The sequence below is a fragment of the Pelodiscus sinensis genome, chromosome 11 (assembly GCF_049634645.1).
Source record: "Pelodiscus sinensis isolate JC-2024 chromosome 11, ASM4963464v1, whole genome shotgun sequence".
NCBI lineage: Eukaryota > Metazoa > Chordata > Testudines > Trionychidae > Pelodiscus > Pelodiscus sinensis.
In genome coordinates this window covers 47448356-47469234 of record NC_134721.1, presented here as the reverse complement: position 1 = coordinate 47469234, position 20879 = coordinate 47448356, and the positions used below count along the sequence as shown (strand labels likewise).

At 44.4% G+C, this 20879-nt stretch overlaps 2 protein-coding genes across 2 annotated transcripts in view; one reads left to right on the top strand and one right to left on the bottom strand.

Moving 5' to 3' along the window:
• Positions 1-20879, bottom strand: part of SYN2 (synapsin II) — a 259209-nt gene that overhangs the window by 55858 nt on the left and 182472 nt on the right. The gene's annotated exons all lie outside the window — the stretch shown is intronic.
• TIMP4 (TIMP metallopeptidase inhibitor 4) overlaps positions 17434-20879 on the top strand; it is a 46929-nt gene continuing 43483 nt past the window's right edge. The window contains exon 1 of the mRNA XM_006117605.4: positions 17434-17953. Coding sequence (XP_006117667.1) covers positions 17827-17953 — 127 coding nt within the window. The 5' untranslated portion in view covers positions 17434-17826. The remainder of the gene's footprint in view (positions 17954-20879) is intronic.

Here is a 20879-nt window from a genome sequence, read left to right as displayed (position 1 = left end):
ATAAAGCTCCTACACTTGTACACTGTTAATAAAGAGTAACTAAACTCAATTTTATCTGGTCTTTCAGTACTTGGGAACTGAACTAACAAAGTGATATAACATCAACATTTAGCACTAGAACTGATCAAAATCTTTTCATCTCAGTGATTGGGTTCCTCCTCTTTCCCCAAATTATCAATATAAACAAATCTGTCCCCCCTCCCCCCCATGATCAAATGGGAATTTTCTATATTATTTTTCTGAATGATACACATGCAAGTGACATTGATTTAGGATTACAATCCAATGAGTATAGAAGGGCTAAATACTGTCCTGGGCAGAGGAGGAGATATGAATGGTTTGTATCTTGTAACTGGTGGGGGTGGTATGAATAAGTCATTACAGACTGTCTGAAACCAAATCACACTAGAGGAGACTATAGAAAGCAAGGGGAACCCCAAGGACTGAACAACTGACACACACCAACAGCAATCTTTGTGAACTCAGCCTGGATCTGCAGGAGGAAAACAATGGACTGAAAGGTGAGACAAGGGATAAGAACTGGCCTTTGGGGAAACGGCTCTCACCTGGTGTAGTAAGTTGAGACTTGGTAACATAAAGTCAGCAGGCCTGAATAAAGGCCTGTAACATAAAAACAACAGGCCTGAAATCTAGTGAACAAGACTTTGGCTCAGTGAAATTGCAGGCAGGAAATAGACTTGGCTAAAGAGAAATAATATAAGCCAGGTCAAGCATAAAGAACACCAAAAGGTATCAGGCACAGGTACCAAGCATAGGCTAAAAGCACAATCCAGAGGGATTGTAACAGAATGCCTTGCTAAGAAAAATGTTGGTACCAACCACATCCCCACAAATGAAGTACATACTGTTCTATGTTTAGGACTGGGTCAAAGTTGACAGCATGATGAATAGTAAGTAAACCCCCTTCTGCCAGTTAAGGGGTGATAACCAGCTAACAGAGGGTGGCAACCTAATATGTCATTGATATGTAACTTGTTTGTACCTGTGTATAAAAGTGAAGCCCAAAGGGTGATCACTGGCTGACCATGAAGGGACACTGGATATCCAGGACTCTTAATGGATGTTAGTCCATTACCACGGCTTACATAAATGTAGTGGCGCAGTGGTGAGTCTGTTCACTGACAACTATTAGTCTGTGTCATTTGGCAATAAACCTGCTTGGGTGATTTCAATTTGTGGTCTCAGGCTTCTCTCAGAAGTCTGTTGTGTTAGCTAGTTGTGCATGGTTAACACAATAGACAGGGCAGCACATGCATGAATGCATTCCTTCCCCCCCACCCCCCCCAACTAGCATGCATGCACACAGTCAAAAGTTTATCATTGACAGAGTAGAAGACCTGTCAGGAACTCATTGGGACGAACCCCAAATCCTGACTGATGACACCTGGGAATGACAGACTGATTCGGTGGGTGAGGTTCTGAGGCCTGCAATGTGCGGGAGGTCATGTTAAATGGTCACTTCCGACCTTAAAGTCTTTGAGAGCCAAAAATGACTTCTGTAACAGTGTGGCGGGGGCCTCCCGCCTCGTTCCCTTCTCCCCTTCATAGGCAGCAGGCTCTGCGGCCTAGTTCAGCAATTGCAGCCGGCCCAGAGGCCTAGTCCACAGTCACAGCAGGCCCTGGGGCCTAGTTCACGCCCTGAGGGGTTGGGGTAGGGGGGTCCGGGCCCTCCCTCTCCACCGGACCCCAACCCAGGGCCCTAATGGTGCTGGGTGGCTCCCACCACTGGCTCAGCGGGGGGGGGGTCCCAAAACGTGCTGAGCCCACCGGGGCTTTCCCTGCCCCTTGCCCTGGGTTGCTTCCTACCCCAGCCTTGTGGCCGACGGAGGTCCCACCTGGCGACGCTGGGCTGGCGGCGGCAGCCACGTCAGCTGGTCCTGTCTCTGGGGCAGCAGCGCCGGGGGTCTCTTCTGCAGCGGGGCGGGCAGCCCCCCGGCATCGGCGTTGGGGCCGTGCTCACCCCGGGGATTGTAGTAGCAATAGCGGCGGTCTCTCCGGCTCTAAATCCGGCTACAGGTCCGGCGGCGGGCCTGCAGCTTGGGCTGGAGCTCCTTCCTCCCGGCAGTCTGCCCCAACTGAGCAGCCTCGCAGCCTTTTATAATGAGGCTGCACTGCGAGCATGCCCGATAGGGCTGTGGGGGAGGGGCATGTTCTACCCAATAAATGGGCTCCTCTCCCTCCTGCTCAGTGCGGGGCAGGTTAGCCCCGTCACACACCTCCCCCCTTAAAAGGTTCCTTCCCGGTAGTCTCTCCTCCCCCTCTTCCGGACCTATGCGTGAAAAAAAATCTGCGTTTCCGTGTGTCTTCCCTGGCCTATGTGCCACTTGAAATGAATACGGCTGCAAAGCTAGGTACCAGCGCATGATACGCGCATTGGTGTCCTTCATTGTTTGCAACCACCTCAGAAGGGCATGATCCGTCACTATCAAAAAGGTACTACCTAAGAAATAATACCTCAGCGTGTCCACGGCCCACTTCACTGCCAATGCCTCCCTCTCTATGGTGGAATACTTAGTTTCCTTAGGGTATAACTTATGGCTAAGGTACAGTAGAGGGTGTTCTACTCCGCCCACCTCCTGGGATTGCACAGCCCCGAGGCCTACCTCGGAGGCGTCTGTCTGTAAGGTGAAGGGCTTGGAAAAGTCCGGCTGGGCCAATACCGGTCCCTGGATAAGGTGGTCTCTCAAGGTCTGAAACGCCCTCTCGCATGCTCTTTTGATTATTTTATCAGGTTCTAAAGAATGCAAAAAGCACACACACATTAAAGAGTGTGTATTCTGTCTTTTCAGTGATTTAAAACTTCTCATATAATTATTTTATAATAAATTTGGAGTTTAATTTCAACAGCGTCTGAACTTAAACTGAATCTTATGGTTCATATCTGGTTCTGCTTTGATCTGTAAACTTGTAGATATGTTCCCGGAAGGAATGAAAACCATATTATATTCTACAGGAAAAGAAAGGAATAAGAATCTACTCAGGAAAAATCCTTTTAAATTGAGATAACAGAAGTCAAAATTCCTACATTTTGGCTAGTACAGCATTTACTATAAAAGTTGCATTCACTGAAATGACACACATAATGATTTATTTTATATGTTAATATCAGGAAATAAAATAATATATTAAATAACGAGACAAATGAAATGACTGTTACTAAAGGATGTTTTGAAACTGGAAGTTCATTCATGTTTGACACAAGTCTTAGAGTATCTCTCTACTATCAAGTGTTGTCAAGACAACTGATGTCAACACGCAGAAATCAACAACAGCAAAGTCACTAATGTGTTTTCACACTTGCCCCATCTGTCAACAGATCGTGTTCACATCGGGAGCTCCCTCATCAAGGCTGCGTCTAGACTGGCAAGTTTTTCCAGAAAAGCGGCCGCTTTTGCACAAAAATTTGCCAGCTGTCTACACTGGCTGCTTGATTTTACACAAAAGCACTGACATTCTACTGTCTGAAATCAGTGCTTCTTGCGCAAATGCTTTGATGTTCCCGTTCAGGCAAAAGCCCTTTTCCGGAAATGTTTTTGCGCAAGAGGGCCAGTGTAGACAGCTAGGCTGTGTCCAGACTCAGGGGTTTTTTCGAAAAAAGTAGCCTTTTTTCGAAAAAACTTCCCCTGCGTCCAGACTCAAGCCGTGTTCTTTCGAAATTAATTCGAAAGAACGCGGCTTTTCTTTCGATGGCGGTAAACCTCATTTCACGAGGAAGAACGTCTTCTTTCGAAAGTTCCTCTTTCGAAAGAAGGCGTTCTTCAATGTAAATAGGGCTTCTTCAAAAGAGAGCATCCAGACTCACTGGATGCTTTCTTTCGAAAAAGCAAGCCGCTTTTTCGAAATTTCTCCGTGCAGTCTAGATGCTCTCTTTCGAAAGAGGTTCTTTCGAAAGATGCTTTCGAAAGAGCCTCTTTCGAAAGAAGCCTGCAGTCTAGACATAGCCCTAAAAACTATTTTGTGCAAAAAAGCCCCAATGGTGAAAATGGCGATCGGGGCTTTCTTGCACAAAACCGCATCTAGATTGGCATGGACGCTTTTCTGCAAAAAGTGCTTTTGCGGAAAAGCGTCCGTGCCAATCTAGATGCTCTTTTCCGTAAATGCTTTTAACAGAAAAACTTTTCCGTTAAAAGCATTTGCGGAAAATCATGCCAGTCTAGACGTAGCCCAACAGTATGAGCAATGCACTGTAGATATGTATCCTACAGTGTCTGATGACACAATCTGTTGCTAGGTGTTGTGGGATTGCAGAACATAGTGGGGGAATCTTCGGACCATGCAAAACATCCCATCAGGAAACACTTTTTTTTAGGGCTGTTTAGGGGCAACAGGCCCTTGGAGGCCCCTCAAACTCACTCTCTAGATTGAGTGACCGAACAGTTACCGAGTCTATTCACAGAACAGCCCAATGACCTCAGTCATTATACGTCCCCCCATATTCAGGGTACTAGAGTCTAGAGGCTTTATTCAATATGCATAGCTCTCTATTCAGGGTATTACTGCCCAGTAATCAGTATATCACAAGAAAAGCTCCCCCATGTGAGGGGTATCTAAGGAGGGGATAGGGTGACCCAGGCCCTCCCTCTCCACTGGGTCCCAGCCCAGGGCCCTTATGGCAGTGGTGCAGTCCACTGCTTGCTCAGTGGGGAATCCTACCGCAATACACTGAGTGCGCGGGGAGCAATTCCCCACCCTAGACTACCTTGTCAGAAGTCCTCTCTGTCCTTACGCTCAGGTCCCATGGCTTCTGCTGCAGCCCTTTTCAGCCTGGCTGCCACTGTTTGGTCCAGCTATGCTTCCTCCCGGGAAGCTTCCCCTTTGGCAGTCAGCCCTAACTGAGCTGCTCCAAAGGCCTTTATAACCAGCTCCAGTTGGAGCATGCCCAGTAGGGCTGTGGGGCTCGCTCAGCCAGCAGGGCCAGGAGAACTCCTTCAGCTCCAGTCAAGGGTTGATACACCCTATCCCAAGGGGCTTCTGGTGTCCTTTCACATCTTTATCCCAACTGCCATTTGTACTCCATCATGTGAAGTGAGATTGAATAGATTCTGCACTTCTTTCACTGGTGCTCTGTTGACTGTTGTGAGGCCATCGTGCTTGGCATGGGAGAAATCTTAAAGTTCTGACAGAGGAAGAAGACTCTGAGGGGCCTAACAGTGTGCATGGTATGGACAGCAGCAGCCTGTCATTGCATTTGGCAGACACAGAGCAGCTATACAGCGTAGAGTAGCATTTTTGGACAAGGGAAACCAGCATTGATTGGTGGGATCACATCATCATGCAGGTGGGGGATGAAGAGCAGTGGCTACAGAACTTAAGGATGCATAAAGCAACCTTCCTGGAGCTGTGTGTTAAGCTAGCGCCCAACCTGCAAAGTAAGGACACCAGAATGAGAGCTGCCCTCTTGGTTGAGAAGCAAGTGGCAATTGCTGTGAGGAAGCCAATGACTCCAATTCCTACCACTCAGTTAGGGTGCGTCCACACTGCACCATTATTTCAAAATAACAATGTGAGCATCTACACAGTTATTCCGTTATTTCGAAATAATTTCAAAATAATGGACAGCTTATTTCAAAATCTGTAAACCTTATTCTATGAGGAATAATGCCTATTCCGAAATAGCTATTCAAAATAAGGAGTGTGTACACACCCCACTGCTGCTATTTCAAAATAGACCCTCACCAGGACCATTCTAAGTTATTCCTCCCCAGTGCCTCCTGGGGCTCTAAATCGAGATAGCACATCTACCTTAGGGAAGCCTGCCTCAGACTAATTTTGAGACTTCCCTGCAGTGTAGATGTGCTATTTTGAAATAAGCTATTTCGGAATAACTATTCCAAAATAGCTTATTTCAAAATAAGCGTGCAGTGTAGACATGCCCTTACAGATCAGTTTTGAGTTGGGAAGGCTACCATTGGAGCTGTACTGCTGCAAGTGTGTACAGTAATAAATTGCATTCTGTTACAAAGGGCAGTGACTTTGGGAAATGTGCATGACATAGTTGCTGGCTTTGAAGACATGGGATTTCCTCACTGTGTGTGGAGGGCAACAGATGGCACACACATTCCAATTTTAGCACCAGCCCGCCTTACCACTGAGTACATCAACAGGAAGGGATACTTCTCTGGTGCTTGTGGATCACTGTGAGTGCTTCATAGACACAATGCAGGGTGGTCTGTAAAGGTGCATGACACAAGCATCTTCAGGAATACTGGTTTGTACAGAGAACTGCAGACATGGACTTTCTTTCCAGACCACAAGATTATAGTGTGGGGATGTGGAAATGCACATAGTGATCCTAGGAAACCTGGCTTAGCCCTGGCTCATGAAACAGTTCATGGGGCACCTGGACAGCAGTAGGGAGTGCTTTAACAGCAGACTAAGCAGGTGTGTCAGTCGTGGTGGCTGAAAATAGCTGTGGGAGATTGAAGGCAAGATGGAGGTGTGTCTATGGCAGGCTAGACCTCCCCGAGGACAATATTCCTCTGGTTATCACTATATGTTGCACTTTGCATAATTTGGGTGAACTGAAAGTTGAAATGTTTGCTTAGGGGTAGAGCACTGAGACACAGAGCTTGGGTGCAAAGTTTGAGTAGTCAGACACTAGGGATGCTGAGAGGGCTGTTATTAACATCATGGAGGCTTTGAGGAAGCACTTTGACAACGAGGGGCACTGAAATAAACCTCTGTTACAGTAGCTTTCTGGCTGCTTCCTCTCCTCCCTCCTCCAATTCAACCCATAGCCAGGAACATGCATTTAAAGCTTTCACCTGTGACTGTAGTGACTAGTCAACAGTACATATAAGTGCTAAACCATTACAGAAGTGTGTCTTTATTCATCAGAAAACAGTGCAGAGTAATGTAATAAAGCACCCCTGACAGCTGGGAAGGATTACAATTAAGAAATCTGTGTAGGTCCAGGTATCATAATCCAAGTTAGGAGAGGGAGTGGAGTGCATAGAAAAATGAGGACTCCCAGAGAGGGAAAAGGAATGCGAGGGCATGGACGGGGGTTGCTGTACAAATAATTTTGCATCTGGTTGAGGGGGAGGGCAAACTCATACTGGCTCAGAGTTCTGCTCCACTAAACACTTGAGATCTCCGCCTGGTCCTCCATGACCCCGATCGTGCATTCTGTGGCCTCCTTAGCGAAGGCCTGGTTGTCCTGTTGGTTGCATAGCTCCCTTTTCAAGCACTGACCACAAAGTCTGCACTCCCCCCTCATGATTTAGCACTTCCGAACCATATCCTCCCTGCTTCTTTTCAGACACTTCCTTATCTGTTGCAAACTCTCTGAAGCTGTCTGTGGTGAGGCATCAAGATCTCTGGTGTTCAGCACAATGCACAAAAAGGCGTCTGTTACTGTCCAGTCCTACATTATAGCATTTAATTTACAAATCCATTTTCCAACATTTCCCCTCACTTGCGAGGAAAGCACCTCAACAAGCACTTTAATCATGGTGAGGGAGGGACTGGGATAAGGGTGGCTGGCAGCAGTGCATACCAACAAAAGAAATTGGAGCTAAGGTTACGAAATTTCCTTTGCAGGAAAATACTTCTAATTACGCCACACTTCTCCCGAAGTGGATAACACCCTGGCAGACATCTCTCTGCTGAGGGTAAGGAGGGAAACCAGGGCAGAATTTCCCCCTGCCTCCACCTACGTGCTGCTTTGGTTCCTACACAAGTAATTGATGAATGGTACAGGCTAGTGTCCTACACTGATGGAATGGAAAAGCCTCATGGCCCCGGAACCTGCCACAGAAAATTTACAAGTATCTCTGGCAAGGTTTCGATAGCCTCTCTCTGCAGGATTCTACTGAGATTCCAGTGAGCATGTGCATGAGATCACCCGTTTGGTTATCAATTATCTACACTCGCCTACATGCAACTCACAGGAACACAAAAAGCAACCCACTTTTCCATGCCCTCAGCTGTGCCCTCCACAAGCCACAGTCCCAGAAAGTGGTTGCTCAGGCTGGTTATGTCTGTCAGCAGTAGAGAAGAGTTCCTGGCTGCCAGACCACTTGGTGACACTAGGGGAAGCTCCTGGTCCTTGTCTACCTGAACTTGTACATCTACTATTTCATCCTCCAGATTAGGTCCTCCACATACAGCCTTCCATGCTTGCCAAAGTACCCAAGAGGCTCTTGGTGGAAGTGAGGTCGCTGCCAAGGATTGCGTCCAGCTCCTTATAGAAATGGCAGGTCTTCAGGGACGCACCGGAAGCATCATTTCGCTTTATGGGCCTTATGATATGCCTATCTGAGTTCTTTCATTTTTACTCTGCACGCAGCATCTCCTCCCTTTTCACACAAGGATCAAGAAACTTGCCTGTACATGTCCCAGTTCCTACCAGTTACTTTCAGCTAGGGATGGACAGACTCCTCTCCCCATATACTGATTGGATCCAACAGCTCCAATGTGGTCCAAGCAGAAGTGAGTTTGGTGTAATGGCCAGGCATGGGTAGCTGGAAAGACACCGTGAGACCACTGCACGCTGAGCCAGTCCATGGGACGGGTGAGTGTGCAGCTGCTCAGGCTGTGTAGGGCACCATGATTTGTAAGGTCGACCCTGTGTGACATACCTCATTCATTGAATCAAATGCCTCAACAACCAGGTGTGTGAAGCCAGACAGTCACTGTCATCTGGAATGAAGTCACACAGAAAAGCCAGCCAGCAAGAAATGGGATTTATTTAAAATATTTATTTGAGATATCTTTACCCTGCCTCTCTATTTAAAATATTTGATTTAAATTTCACAGGACTTGCAGAGCAGATTGGTGGGGTCACCTGGCTGCACAGCAGTGGAGTTCAAACTGCTGGACAGCACAGCTGCTTGGGAATTGTGGTCTACTTCCCAGGGACCAGAATCAGCATCAAACACCTCAAGGTGTCTACCCTGCACGTCCGACAACAACAAGGGAGGGGAAAAAAGTCCCTGGTGGGTCTGGAAGTTTTTTGCCAATGAAAATGGGCATTTTCCCCCACAAAAGTTGCATTGCAGTGTGAATACTCACACAGTTTTGTTATCAAAAGGCAAATCTGATCTGATTCACTCCTGTATAATGTCACTGTTTTTACCAGTGGACCTCTACTGATTTCAGTCAAGCTAATTTGAACAGCACTTATCTGCAAATGAAGTGCTCTAAAAATTCTTATGTTCCTTCTGTAATTCTGAAAGAATGCTTAGATAAAGGATTTTTTCAGCAAATTTAATTTTAATGACTCTCTAAAGGTAAAATATAATTTAGCAAAATTGCAGGCAGATGTCAGGTTAGGTACAAACCCGCTGCTTTGACACTCTTGCAAGAAAGCCACAAATCAGTCAATTGTGACAGTGGACTTGGTAACGGCTTACAGAATAGTCTGCAGGTTAAAAGTCCTCAGGACTGAATCAGAGTCCACAATAGGAAATCACAGGGAGAAAAAAACAGCAACACAAAAAGTAAAGATGTTTTATAAATATGAGTCACTAAGTTCAATATTTGTTTTTCCAATAATGCCCATGGAAAGTTCATTGAGCCACACTCATACCATACAAATTGTTTGTGGAGCATGCATCAGCCTAAATCTAATTTTGCCCTGCTTACTTTGGAAAAAGGAAATTTAAAAAATGAAATAAGCAAGGTGGCATTTTGGTCATTTTTCTTTCCCAGAAAAAGGCAGGAAGAATTCTAAATCAATAAACAAGTAGACAGAAAATGTTCTCTCCCTAGCCTATGTGGGTTTAGTAACATCACCACAAGATAAAAACATAGGGCTCAGTCCTGTACAAGTGCAAATGAAGGATATGCCAGAACAATATTCAGCTACAAGTAAAGGCAACTCAGCATATTGCTCTGTTAGAGTATGTCTACACTACAGCGCTATTTCGAATTAACTTATTTTGAATCTAGACACAAAAACTAAATTGAAATAGCGTTTTTCTAATTCGAAATACTGCATCCACATTGAGTGGACCCTGAACCACTGCGGGCAGGGCATCAGGGTCGGACTTACCCTGAGGCAGCAGCCCCACACACTATCTGAGGTCTGTGCTTAAAGGAACCCGACCCCCCATCCTGGACAGACAGTTCTCAGGTTTCTCTGCTTGCTGGTCTACCTCGCTGAGGGACAGCAAAGCATTTGTGTCTCGGAGTGCTCTGCTTGCAGGACTCAGAACCCCACGGCACTCTGCAACATGGAACCAGACCTGCCCCCGGGGACTGTGCTGTGTCACATGGACACGTTGCCAGCAGCCTGGCTGCACTGTCTGCAGGCTGCCATCCGGGAGGACCATCGAGGGGCAGTCAGGATTCAGGGGACCCTGCAGGAGAGCTTCCACCCTGAGGAGCGCTAACAGTCTCCTTGGTCTGCCCCACTGGGGGCTTGTGCCCCATTCCTCCCTCTCGTCCTTCCATTTACCCTTCCCTAGCCCCCCCTTCCTGATGTCAAATCAAATACACATATTTTCAAAAATAGAAACTGCCTTTATTTAACACAAGTGGGGGGGGGGGGCGGGATGAACCTCTGGGGAGACCGGGGAAAGGAGGCGGGAGAGGGCAGAAGAGAGGGTGGGAAAGGGGAGGGGGAAAACTTGGAGGAGGGAGCTGGAACGGGGAAGCAAGGGGTCGAAGGGGGAGGGGAAGCTCAGCACTCAGGGGTGAGGGTTTCGCTGGGCCAACTGCCTCCCAGCACCGTGGGGAAGGGGGCCTCAACGTCCCCGGGGGCATGGGGAGGAGGGTGCGGAGGTTGAGGTGGGGGGTGTGGAGATTGAGGAGGAGGGTGTGGAGGTTGAGGAGGAAGAGGCGGGAGGGGGAGAAAGAGTGGGAGGAGGAACGGGAGCTGGGGGAGCAGCAGGTGTCACTTCAGCCATCACTTCTTTTGGGTGGAGACCTGCATCACTCTCCCTCCTGACAAGGAAGCATGGGGGGTGGGTTCCAGGCTGCATAGTTCCTTGCCTACGTAAGCCAGATTGCCAAGACAGGCCAGCATCTGAGCTCTCCTTTCTCTTTAAAGGCTGTGAACAGCTGAAACTGCCAGAAGTCACAAGTTACCACACAACTTTTTTTAAGAGCAAACGTGAAAGCCTTACATAGAAAACATTTTTTAAAAAGTTCCTTCACATTTATTCAAAGCTTACCCGAGGTCAAATTAACAGGGCCCCGGTAGGCCGAAGTCCTGGCCACACCTTCCATGAAGGACTGGGGCCTTCCATGATGGCCCTGTTAATTTGCTGGGTCACAAAGGCCTTGAATCAGTTTAAATTCAGGCTAGTTAGTGAAAAGTCCTTTCATTGTATGCTAGTCTCTGGAGAATCCAATCAGAACTAGTATATGTGAGCTTTTCCAGGTAGCGGTATTTCTCTGAAGGTGTTACCACCTGCATGAATTTGCCTAATCACCTCTCAGTTCACCTCTGAGCACAAGCTATGGTCACCCCATGAAACTGCACAGAATTCATAACTCTGTGCTTTCAAACTGATTCATATGAACTGTTTGATTTGTTTAAGACTTAATTTGCTTATAAAATGCTAGCACTTTCTTTTGTACACTTATTTAGGATATAAGATTTTTTTGTTTAACAAAAAATATGAGTATTTGGATAATACAGAATTTGATTTTCTAAAACCAGATTTTGGATTGTAATACAGGATGGATTATGAACTTTGGAGCTTCTGAAGTTCTCCCCGTATAAAATTACTGCTCATGAGAGATTAAAATACATTAAACAACATATAACCAGGAGCAGCATAAGTCTGTCTGCACACATGAGTAAATTTAAAATGGTAAGAGACTGAGACGGGCCTGATGATCTGAGGTGTTGAACTACTCCTACTGATTGCAACAGGAATTACACAGGTGCTGAATTCTTTTGATGATTAGGCCATAACTGCATTATCTTCATTTCTTTGATGACCCCTTAATAATACCTGTAACTATCATTCATAAATCTGAGAATTTCCAGATTTGTCAAAGACCTCTGCTAATGCTATAAAAGAGGCCATAGGAGGACCTGGCAATATTATTGAGAAAAAAAAAACCCAGACACAGCTTAATATATTTTATTTACACAGTATTTCCTGGGACAGATCACTTTCTTCTTGTCTCAAAGGAAACTGCTACTGAATTCTCAAAGTCTTTTTTCCTAAAATGGGAATCTGATCTCATTAGGACTACATGGTGCTAGTATAATTCAAATAAAAGAATAATAATATGGCAGCTATTTGTAATCATTACCATTCTCACAGTCCAAGGCTATTATTTTCTATATCTCTGCAGGCTGAAGAAGAAACAGAAGAGAAGAAAGGAAAAAAAACTATTCTTAAAAGAGGAGACTAATGCTGGATATGATAGAAGTCTATAAAATCATGACTGGTGTGGAGAAAGTGAACAAGGAAAAGTCATTTACAATTACTCCCACAATATAAGAATTAGGGGTCACCAAATGAAATTAATAGGCAGCAGGTTTAAAACAAACAAAAGGTAGTTTTTCTTCACTCAGTGCACAACTTGTGGAACTCCTTGCCAGAGGATGCAGTGAAGGCTAGGACTTCAACAAGGTTCAAAAAAGAGCTAGATAGATTCATGGAGGTTAGGTCCATCAATGGCTACTAGCCAGGATGGGTAGGAATGGTGACCCTACCCTCTATTTGTCTGGAAATGAATGACAGGAGAGGGATCAGTTCATGATTACCTGTTGTGTTCCCTCCTTCTGGGGCATCTGGTACTATCAGCCACTATCAGCAGACAGGATACTGGGATAGATAGAACTTTGGTCTGACCCAGTATGGCCGTTCTTATGTTCTTACGTACCCAACCTTGTGCAAAAAATGGCATGCTTTAAACGACCAATAGAAGAAACTTGTAAACTGATAGAGATGCTATTAGTGCTTTCCCTTCTCTTTTAAAGTTAGGAAATTGTAGCTTGTCCAAAGCCATAGGTTTCCACTGCAGCAGTCTGGTTCAGGGAACCAGGCTCGCTCTCTCAGGTATAGCTGCATGAACATTTTTCACCAAAACTATTTTTTTTTATAGCAAAAAATAGATTTGGTTTGACTAAAACATTTCATGGATTTCTGTCAGATTTGCCACATTGTTTCAGTTGGAGGAAAGAAATTTTTAAAAAAACCTTCAAAAGCTTCTTTTTGATATTTTCAGATTGGAACATTTTGATTTTTTGATTTTATATTCTGAAAATTTTTAAACTAAAAAATGTAAAATATCAGAAAAATAGGTTTTAGTTTGGGGTTGGTCAAAACACTGGGCCCAAAAAGTGATTTTTTGAGAGTTCACTCAATTTTTTTTTTTAAATTCATTTTGAGCCCACCCAAAACAATAAAAATTGGAACTGCTTCTAACCCAATCTATTGTCAAGTTACCAGGCCCCAAACCATTTAGGGATTTATATTGGAAGACAATGAATATTATTGTTGTAACTGTTCAAAGTCATTGTGTCTAGAATATTTGCACTGCAGAGCTAATCAAATAATCCCGAGTTATTTATTTGAAATATCAATGCTCGTGGCGACATATAGGGAGTGAGAGCCTGTGGAGCTTAGTATTTGGCATATCTACAGTACTTTCCGGCTCCCCTCAGCACCAGCTCCTGCTTCCCCCCTTCTTGCTGCCACTGATACGATAGAAGTTGGGGGGTGGATATGCATTAGTTAACGCGAGTAACTGATAAGCCGAGGCTTATCAGTTAGTTGACTAGTCGACTACTTGCTTACATCCCTATACTTCATCAGATTTGTTCAGTTTATAAATTCAAAGCAGAAATGGAGATGATCCAAACCTTTGGATTCAACATCCTACAAATTTGGAGAAGTTCAGATCTGAATGTGAAGAGTGTAATCCACTTTTAATTGTTCACACTGCAAGCTCATCCTAGGATCTAACACTGAAGCAGCATATAGAATCATAGAATCACAGGGTTGGAAAAGACCTCAGGTGGTCATCGAGTCCAACCTCCTGCCCAAAGCAGAACCAACACCAAGGTCAAGGTGTCAAGGTGGGACTTAAAAACCTCAAGGGATGGAGATTCCACCACCTCCCTAGGTAACCCATTCCAGTGCTTCACCACCCTCCTAGTGAAATAGTTTTTCCTAATATCCAACCTAGACCTCCCCCACTGCAACTTGAGACCACCGCTCCTCATTCTGTCATCTGTCATGACTGAGAAAAGTCTCTCTCCATCCTCTTTGGAACCTCCCTTCAGGTAGTTAAAGGCTGCCATCAAAGCCATGCAGCAAGCTAGGGTGTGAGTCTACCGTGTACCACCTAGTTATGGTGTAATGTTTCATGTGTTGTGGGCATTGCTAAAGCACAGTGAAAGTCCCAGAGTGTGCACCCGGGCTGGCTCCGCAGGAAACTGACACACAGACAAGCCCCTAGATTTGGGGCAGGAACAATATTTTTGTTCTGTGTTAGTACAACACGTGATGCAATGTAGATGCTGGATCCCTAGTCTGGAGTTCAGTGTTCAAGAATCTGGATTTAAAAATGTGTCTGTAACTTGAGTTCTACTAATCATGGGCTTACAATACAAGGTAGATATACCTAACGTTAGCCTATATGTAAACTTTTCTCAAATATGCACACACCACAGTCTTCTCTGCTCAGCCATTAGTGCTAATCATGTGAGATACCTTCCACACACGGGCAGATGGTGAGGTTCATGTGTACAAGCTATGCAGATGTGAACAGTTATAAAAGTAAGAGTTCTGCAGATAAGGAAGAGCATTAGGCTCAGATGACACTAGGGGTATGTCTACACTACAGCACTAATTCGAACTAACTTGGTTCGAATTAGTTAATTCAAATTAGCGCATCTAAACTTAAAAACTAGTTTGAATTAGCGTTTTGCTAATTCAAACTAGCATGTCCACACTGAGTGGACCCTGAACTGAGGTTAAGGATGGCCGGAAGCAGTGCCAGCAGGACTTAGAGCGTGGAGCTGCTGCCTCAGGCTAGCCGAGGGCTGTGCTTAAAGGGACCCGACCCCCACCCCGGACAGACAGTTCTCAGGGGTTCCCACTTGCAAAGCAGTCCTGGCTTGGAGTGCCCTGAATGCCCACACTCGGCACATCACAGCACTCGGCCATCAGCCCGGCTGCACTTGCCACAGGCTGCCATCTGGAGGGGGGGGGCCTTCGGGGGGCTGCAGGAGAGCTTCCACCCCGAGGAGCCCACAGAGCCACCCCAGTCCTCCCCATCGGGTGCTCGTACCCCATTCCTCCCTCACCTCCTTCCACTTACCCCTCCCTAGCCCCTCTTCCTGATGTACAAAATAAAGGTCATGTGTGTTCAAAAATAGAAACTCTCTTTATTGAACAAAACTCGGGGAGACTGGGAAAAGGAGGTGGGAGAGGGGAAGAGAGAGGGTGGGAGAGGGGAGGGCAACTACAATGATCAGGGGTTTGGAACAGGTCCCATATGAAGAGAGGCTAAAGAGACTGGGACTTTTCAGCTTAGTAAAGAGGAGACGGAGGGGGGATATGATAGAGGTCTATAAAAGCATGAGTGGGGTAGAGAGGGTGCATAAAGAAAAGTTCTTCATTAGTTCCCATAATAGAAGGACTAGAGGACACCAAATGAAATGAATAGGTAGCAGGCTTCAAACTAACAACAGAAAGTTCTTCTTCACAAAGCAAATAGTCAACCTGTGGAACTCCTTGCTGCAGGAGGCTGTGAAGGCTAGGACTAGAACAGAGTTTAAAGAGAAGTGAGATAAAGTCATGGAGGTTGGGTCCACAGAGTGCTATTAGCCAGGGGGTAGGAATGGTGTCCCTGGCCTATGTTTATGGAAGGCTGGAGATGGATGGCACGAGACAAATGGCTTCGTCATTGTCTTCGGTCCATCCCCTCCAGGGTCCCTAGGATTGGCCGCTGTCAGCAGACAGGCTACTGGACTAGATGGACCTTTGGTCTGACCCAGTACGGCCATTCTAAGCTCAGGGCTCAGGGTCGGGGGTCTCACTGGACCACCTTAATTTTCATACACACCTGCTCCTGGGTGGCCAGGCTGGCAGCTCTCCTGCCCTAGACGGTCACTTTCCTGTGCCTAGTGCGGAGGTCGTGGACAAGGTCCACGATGTCTGCAATAGACCAGGCGGGCGCCCGCCTCTTGCGGACCTGGGCAGGCTCCTGGGAGCCGCCAGCCTGGTCCCGGAAAGAGGCGGAGGGCTGGGTGGCAGCGGGTGGCCGGCTTGAGCTGTGCCAGGTGCAGGGTCTGCTGGCTGGGTGCTGGCAGGCTTGCACCTGGCACGGGCACCGTAGCCAGCCTGTGCACCTTTAAGGGCTCCAGAGCCAGGAGGGGGGCAGAAGTGTTTCCCTGGTGGTGCCCAGAGTGGCCATCAGGGAAAGCTGGGGAGGGCTAGCCTCCCACTAGTTCGAATTAAGGGGCTACACAGCCCTTACTTCGAACTACTTAATTCGAACTAGGCGTTAGTCCTCGTGGAATGAGATTTACCTAGTTCAAATTAAGCACACCGCTAGTTAGAATTAAGTTTGAACTAGCGGTTTGTATGTGTAGCGCCTATCAAAGTTAATTCGAACTAACGGCTGTTAGTTCGAATTAACTTTGTAGTGTAGACATACCCTAGACACTTTACAGTGCTGTAACTTTCTGGCTCAGGGGTGTGAAAAAACACCCCGAATACACCAAATTACAGCGCTGCACAGCGCCAGTGTGAATTAGGCTACAGCACTGAGAGCACGGTCCCAGCGCTGTTAGCTACTCCCCTGCTTTACACAGAGCACTGGGAGAGCACTCGCCTAGCACTCAGGACGTGCCCACACTTCCAGTTAAAAACACTGCCGTGGCTGGAGCTTTAAACCTTTAAGTGTAGACAAAGCCTTAGCTTTTGGACTCCTGAATCAAGACTATCTTAGGCTTTGTGCATGTCAAGTCACAGAAGCTCATGGCCCCTTTCTAGCCAGTGCATGTGGAAATGGCATTTCATTTGAATAGGACCCATAACAGGGGACTACAGAATACTAATAAGTGCTTCACCTTGAATATATCTCACTGGAATTTTTGTAAATCCTCATTTCATATTAAATGTATGTATGATGAAGCAGCAAAATGGCTTTTATTACAGCTTGGATTTTTTATCCAGTATTGCTTGTAGTTACCAATTGTTCAGGATTCACAAACAGGGCATTGAAACATTTCCTCTTCATGAATGAAGTTCTGTGCAGCCCGTGAACAGTCAAGTCATTTCAAGAAAATGTAGAGAGGGGCAGGGGAAAGATCAGGAACTGCAAATAAAATCTGGGTTTAAAAAAGGGAAGTTATCATTGCTTTTAGATACATTGTTTTGGTCATGACAGGGAAGTTGGAAGAACTCTTTATTTTTAAAATTAAAACTGGCATGAAATTCACAAGATTAATTTATTAGTTTATTCTCTAATCTGGAAAAGATCATGAAATCAGTTAAGAGACCGATGTTTTTAAAATGCTTTTGATTATTAATAGTCACATTGACTCATAACAGTATGATACAATCCAGTAAGGTAAACTTGCTTTTGGGACAATAAATCTGTCATACAATATTTTCACCAATGATGTGCTTTTTCCTTAAAGGAAGGCGGGGTTACTTGTAAGTATCAGGGCAATAAATAAGAGAGTCCTATGTCAGGGAAATTAGAAGTCAGTTAACATAAGCGTATACTCAGACTGAGCATTAGAGGGCTTTTCTAAACCATCTAAGTCTGTTGAAATTGAACTGCATAGGATTAGGAAGTTTAGATACAAGATCAACAGTAACAACAGTAAAAGAATATTTTGTTTTTAGCTGGCCAGTTAGCCGGGAGCAAAGCAGCATGAATCCAATACACAGTACCTTGTTGTTTTCAGTGCTTCTTTTAATTCTCAGAATTCAGGAGCTGGCAGAGGCATGCAGCTGTGCCCCTGCACATCCACAGCAGCTAATCTGTGATTCTGCTTTAGGTGAGTCATTACTGCGATACCATTTTTAACATTGTCGGTAAAAACAGCAAATGTAGCTAACTTAACCATGGTGATATTTTTCTGTACAAGTCTCCAGGTGAAGACTACATTTTTAAAAAGTAGTTTATTCTTCGAAAGGTTTTCAAAACAAAATGATAGGAAGATCTTATTTAAAGTGACAAGTATGGAAGAAAATGCATTTGGTCTTATATTTGGTAGTTGCTATTCCTTTTCCTTGCTAGTTCAGTGAATTTTCCGGACTAAAATTGTTGAAACTAACATTGTAAATAATTTAATGCCTTTTCTTTACAAGAACCAGCTTCTATATAAGCTCTCAAAGAAAGTAGGGAGGAATACGGTAGCTGACAATCAGTACTGTTCACATTTTATATGTAGAATAAAAGATTATATAATATATGAATACCATACATGCTTTATATATATATATATATATATATATATATATATATATATATATATATATATATATATATATGTGTGTGTGTGTGAAGATACAACTTGTTGCCACAGTGCTCTGTAAAAAGAAAAAGGGGTATTGGGTTGAACTTAGTCAATCTACGATTTGTTACAATATAATTTGTTTTCAATGTATTTTTGGTGATTTTGGAACAAATAATTTACGAGGCATTTGATGACCTTTTAAAGTTATCTATAGAAAAACTTGTCATAGAATCTTGTGTAAAGCTTCACTGTATACACCTAAGATTACTGTTGTACAATGTAACCAACATGTAGAAAAAATTCCCTAAAGAGCTCAAAATTGGACAACACAGGGAATAGAAAATGTGACATTTGCAATCTTTCGAATTAATCAGCTCAAACTATGGATGGTTAGATTCAATCCAGTGTGAACTGTAAATGTAGAACATGAGTTTCCAAAGTGTCACAAAATTAGCATCTCTATGGGATAGGCAATACCTTCTGCATACTGATTAATTACTTTTATACACTTACAGAAAATCTTTGTACCCATGACAAACTCTAAGCTCTGGTTGTGGCCATCAGTTAAATTGTTTTCTAATCTGATTGTGTAACACAATCTTTTTATTAAGGTGCCTATACCAAACAGTACAGAAGGAGGTAATCTGAGGTATATAGAGAAAAATCAGGTATTTGAAGTTATTACACTAAACTATTTGATGCATTCATAACTTGTTTTTCCTGGATTTGGCAGTAGGGAAGAAACCTGAGATACTGATTACATGTTGTGTTCCTTTAGAATAAGGCAAATTACAAGGCTGAAGAGTTGGAGAGTTTCCCCAAATATATTTTATCAAATATATATCTTATTTTATGATTTCTGCTGCTATCAAAATCTAAGTAATGGGGGCAGAAAATAAAATTACAATAAGAAAACTGACAAGTATATATGGATTTGATCAAGCCAGCTAGACCATTCACATGAGAGAGAGCTACAAGATGGGGCCTATATATTGCTATAAACATACAGAGCTGGATTCTTTAGCTTGCTATGGTCACATTGCACTGTATAGGCAATGCAAAGTGGTCTTAAAGGGTATGTCTAGACTGCATCCCTCTGTCGGCAGGGATTCTTATGCCTCCTGCAAGGAGGTTTACAGGAGCTGTTGAAAAAGGCTTTCTTTCTCGACAGATCCCCCTCTAGACTGCCACTTTTTGATGACAAAGTGCTGAGTCGGCAAGACATGGTGGCCATTTTTATGCAAATTAGGCCTCATTTGCAATGTCGACCTGCCTAATCTGCATCCCTCTGCTGACAGAGGGATGCAGTCTAGACATACCCATAGTGACTGGAGAAGATTAGAACAGAGAAATCCCCCATATGGGGCGAATGCTCTACAGACATAATTCTGGCTGAGTTAGTTCTTCTGCCCCAACAGTCTTCCCCACTCTCCCACAGTATAAGTGAAAAGAGGGTGTGCTGGGGGGTTTTAAGGTGTGGAGGAACAAGGTGTGGAGAGGGAACTATGTTCTGTTCTACTGGATTCTCCCCTAGCGTAAGTGAGGGCTGGCCTCCTGCAGCAATAATTGGCACCAGGACCAGGCAGGTCTGAATCAGGATGCAACAACTGGCTCCTTGCAACCATGCCCCTCTCCACTCTTGGGTGGATTGCAGAATCAGGGCCACATATATTTCATCTTCACTCTAGGGTTACAGTTTTGGTAGGATGTAGGCTTGGCAGTTTTATCACATGACAATCTTTAATTAAAGATTAATTGTTAATTCCTGGTGACTTCTGGAAAGTCTTTGAGGATTAGAAACTCTATTCCATTCTTACTTTCTCACACAGTTACATTTGTTACCCCAAACCAGCATATCCTAAACCTCTGCTTTCCCTAGCACCACTGTTACAATAAATAAGAAGATAGATAAAGCTAGGTTTTTGTTTGATTTCAACATTTATTGAGCGCCAAATATTTTAATAAAAGAACTTAGGCCTTGACTTCTTCACCCATTGAAGTCAATGGAAATTTAACCCTTAACTTCAGCGGGAACTGGATTAATCCTTTTGATGTGAGTTTTGTTAAGATTTTAAAACTCTTACAGAATTGAGTAGCATTTTGCTTCATGCAAAGAAGTATATAACAGTTACACAAAGTAAACAAACAATGAAAATATCTATAAATTTTACACTTAGGGTATACCTACACTACAAGGGTATTTAAAAATAAGTTATTTCAGCATAATAACTCCTAAAATAACTATTTTGAAATAGTACAGCTACACTACAGGGAAGCCTTGAAATTAGTCTGAGGCAGGCTCCCTTAATGTGGACATGCTACTTGTACTTGGAGCCCCAGGAAGCACTGAGGAGTAATAATTACTTTGAATAGGCCCGGGAGGAACTATTTTGAAGTAGCAGCAATGGAGCGTCCACACTGCCACTATTTTGAAATAAGCGTTATTCCTCATTAAATGAGAGTT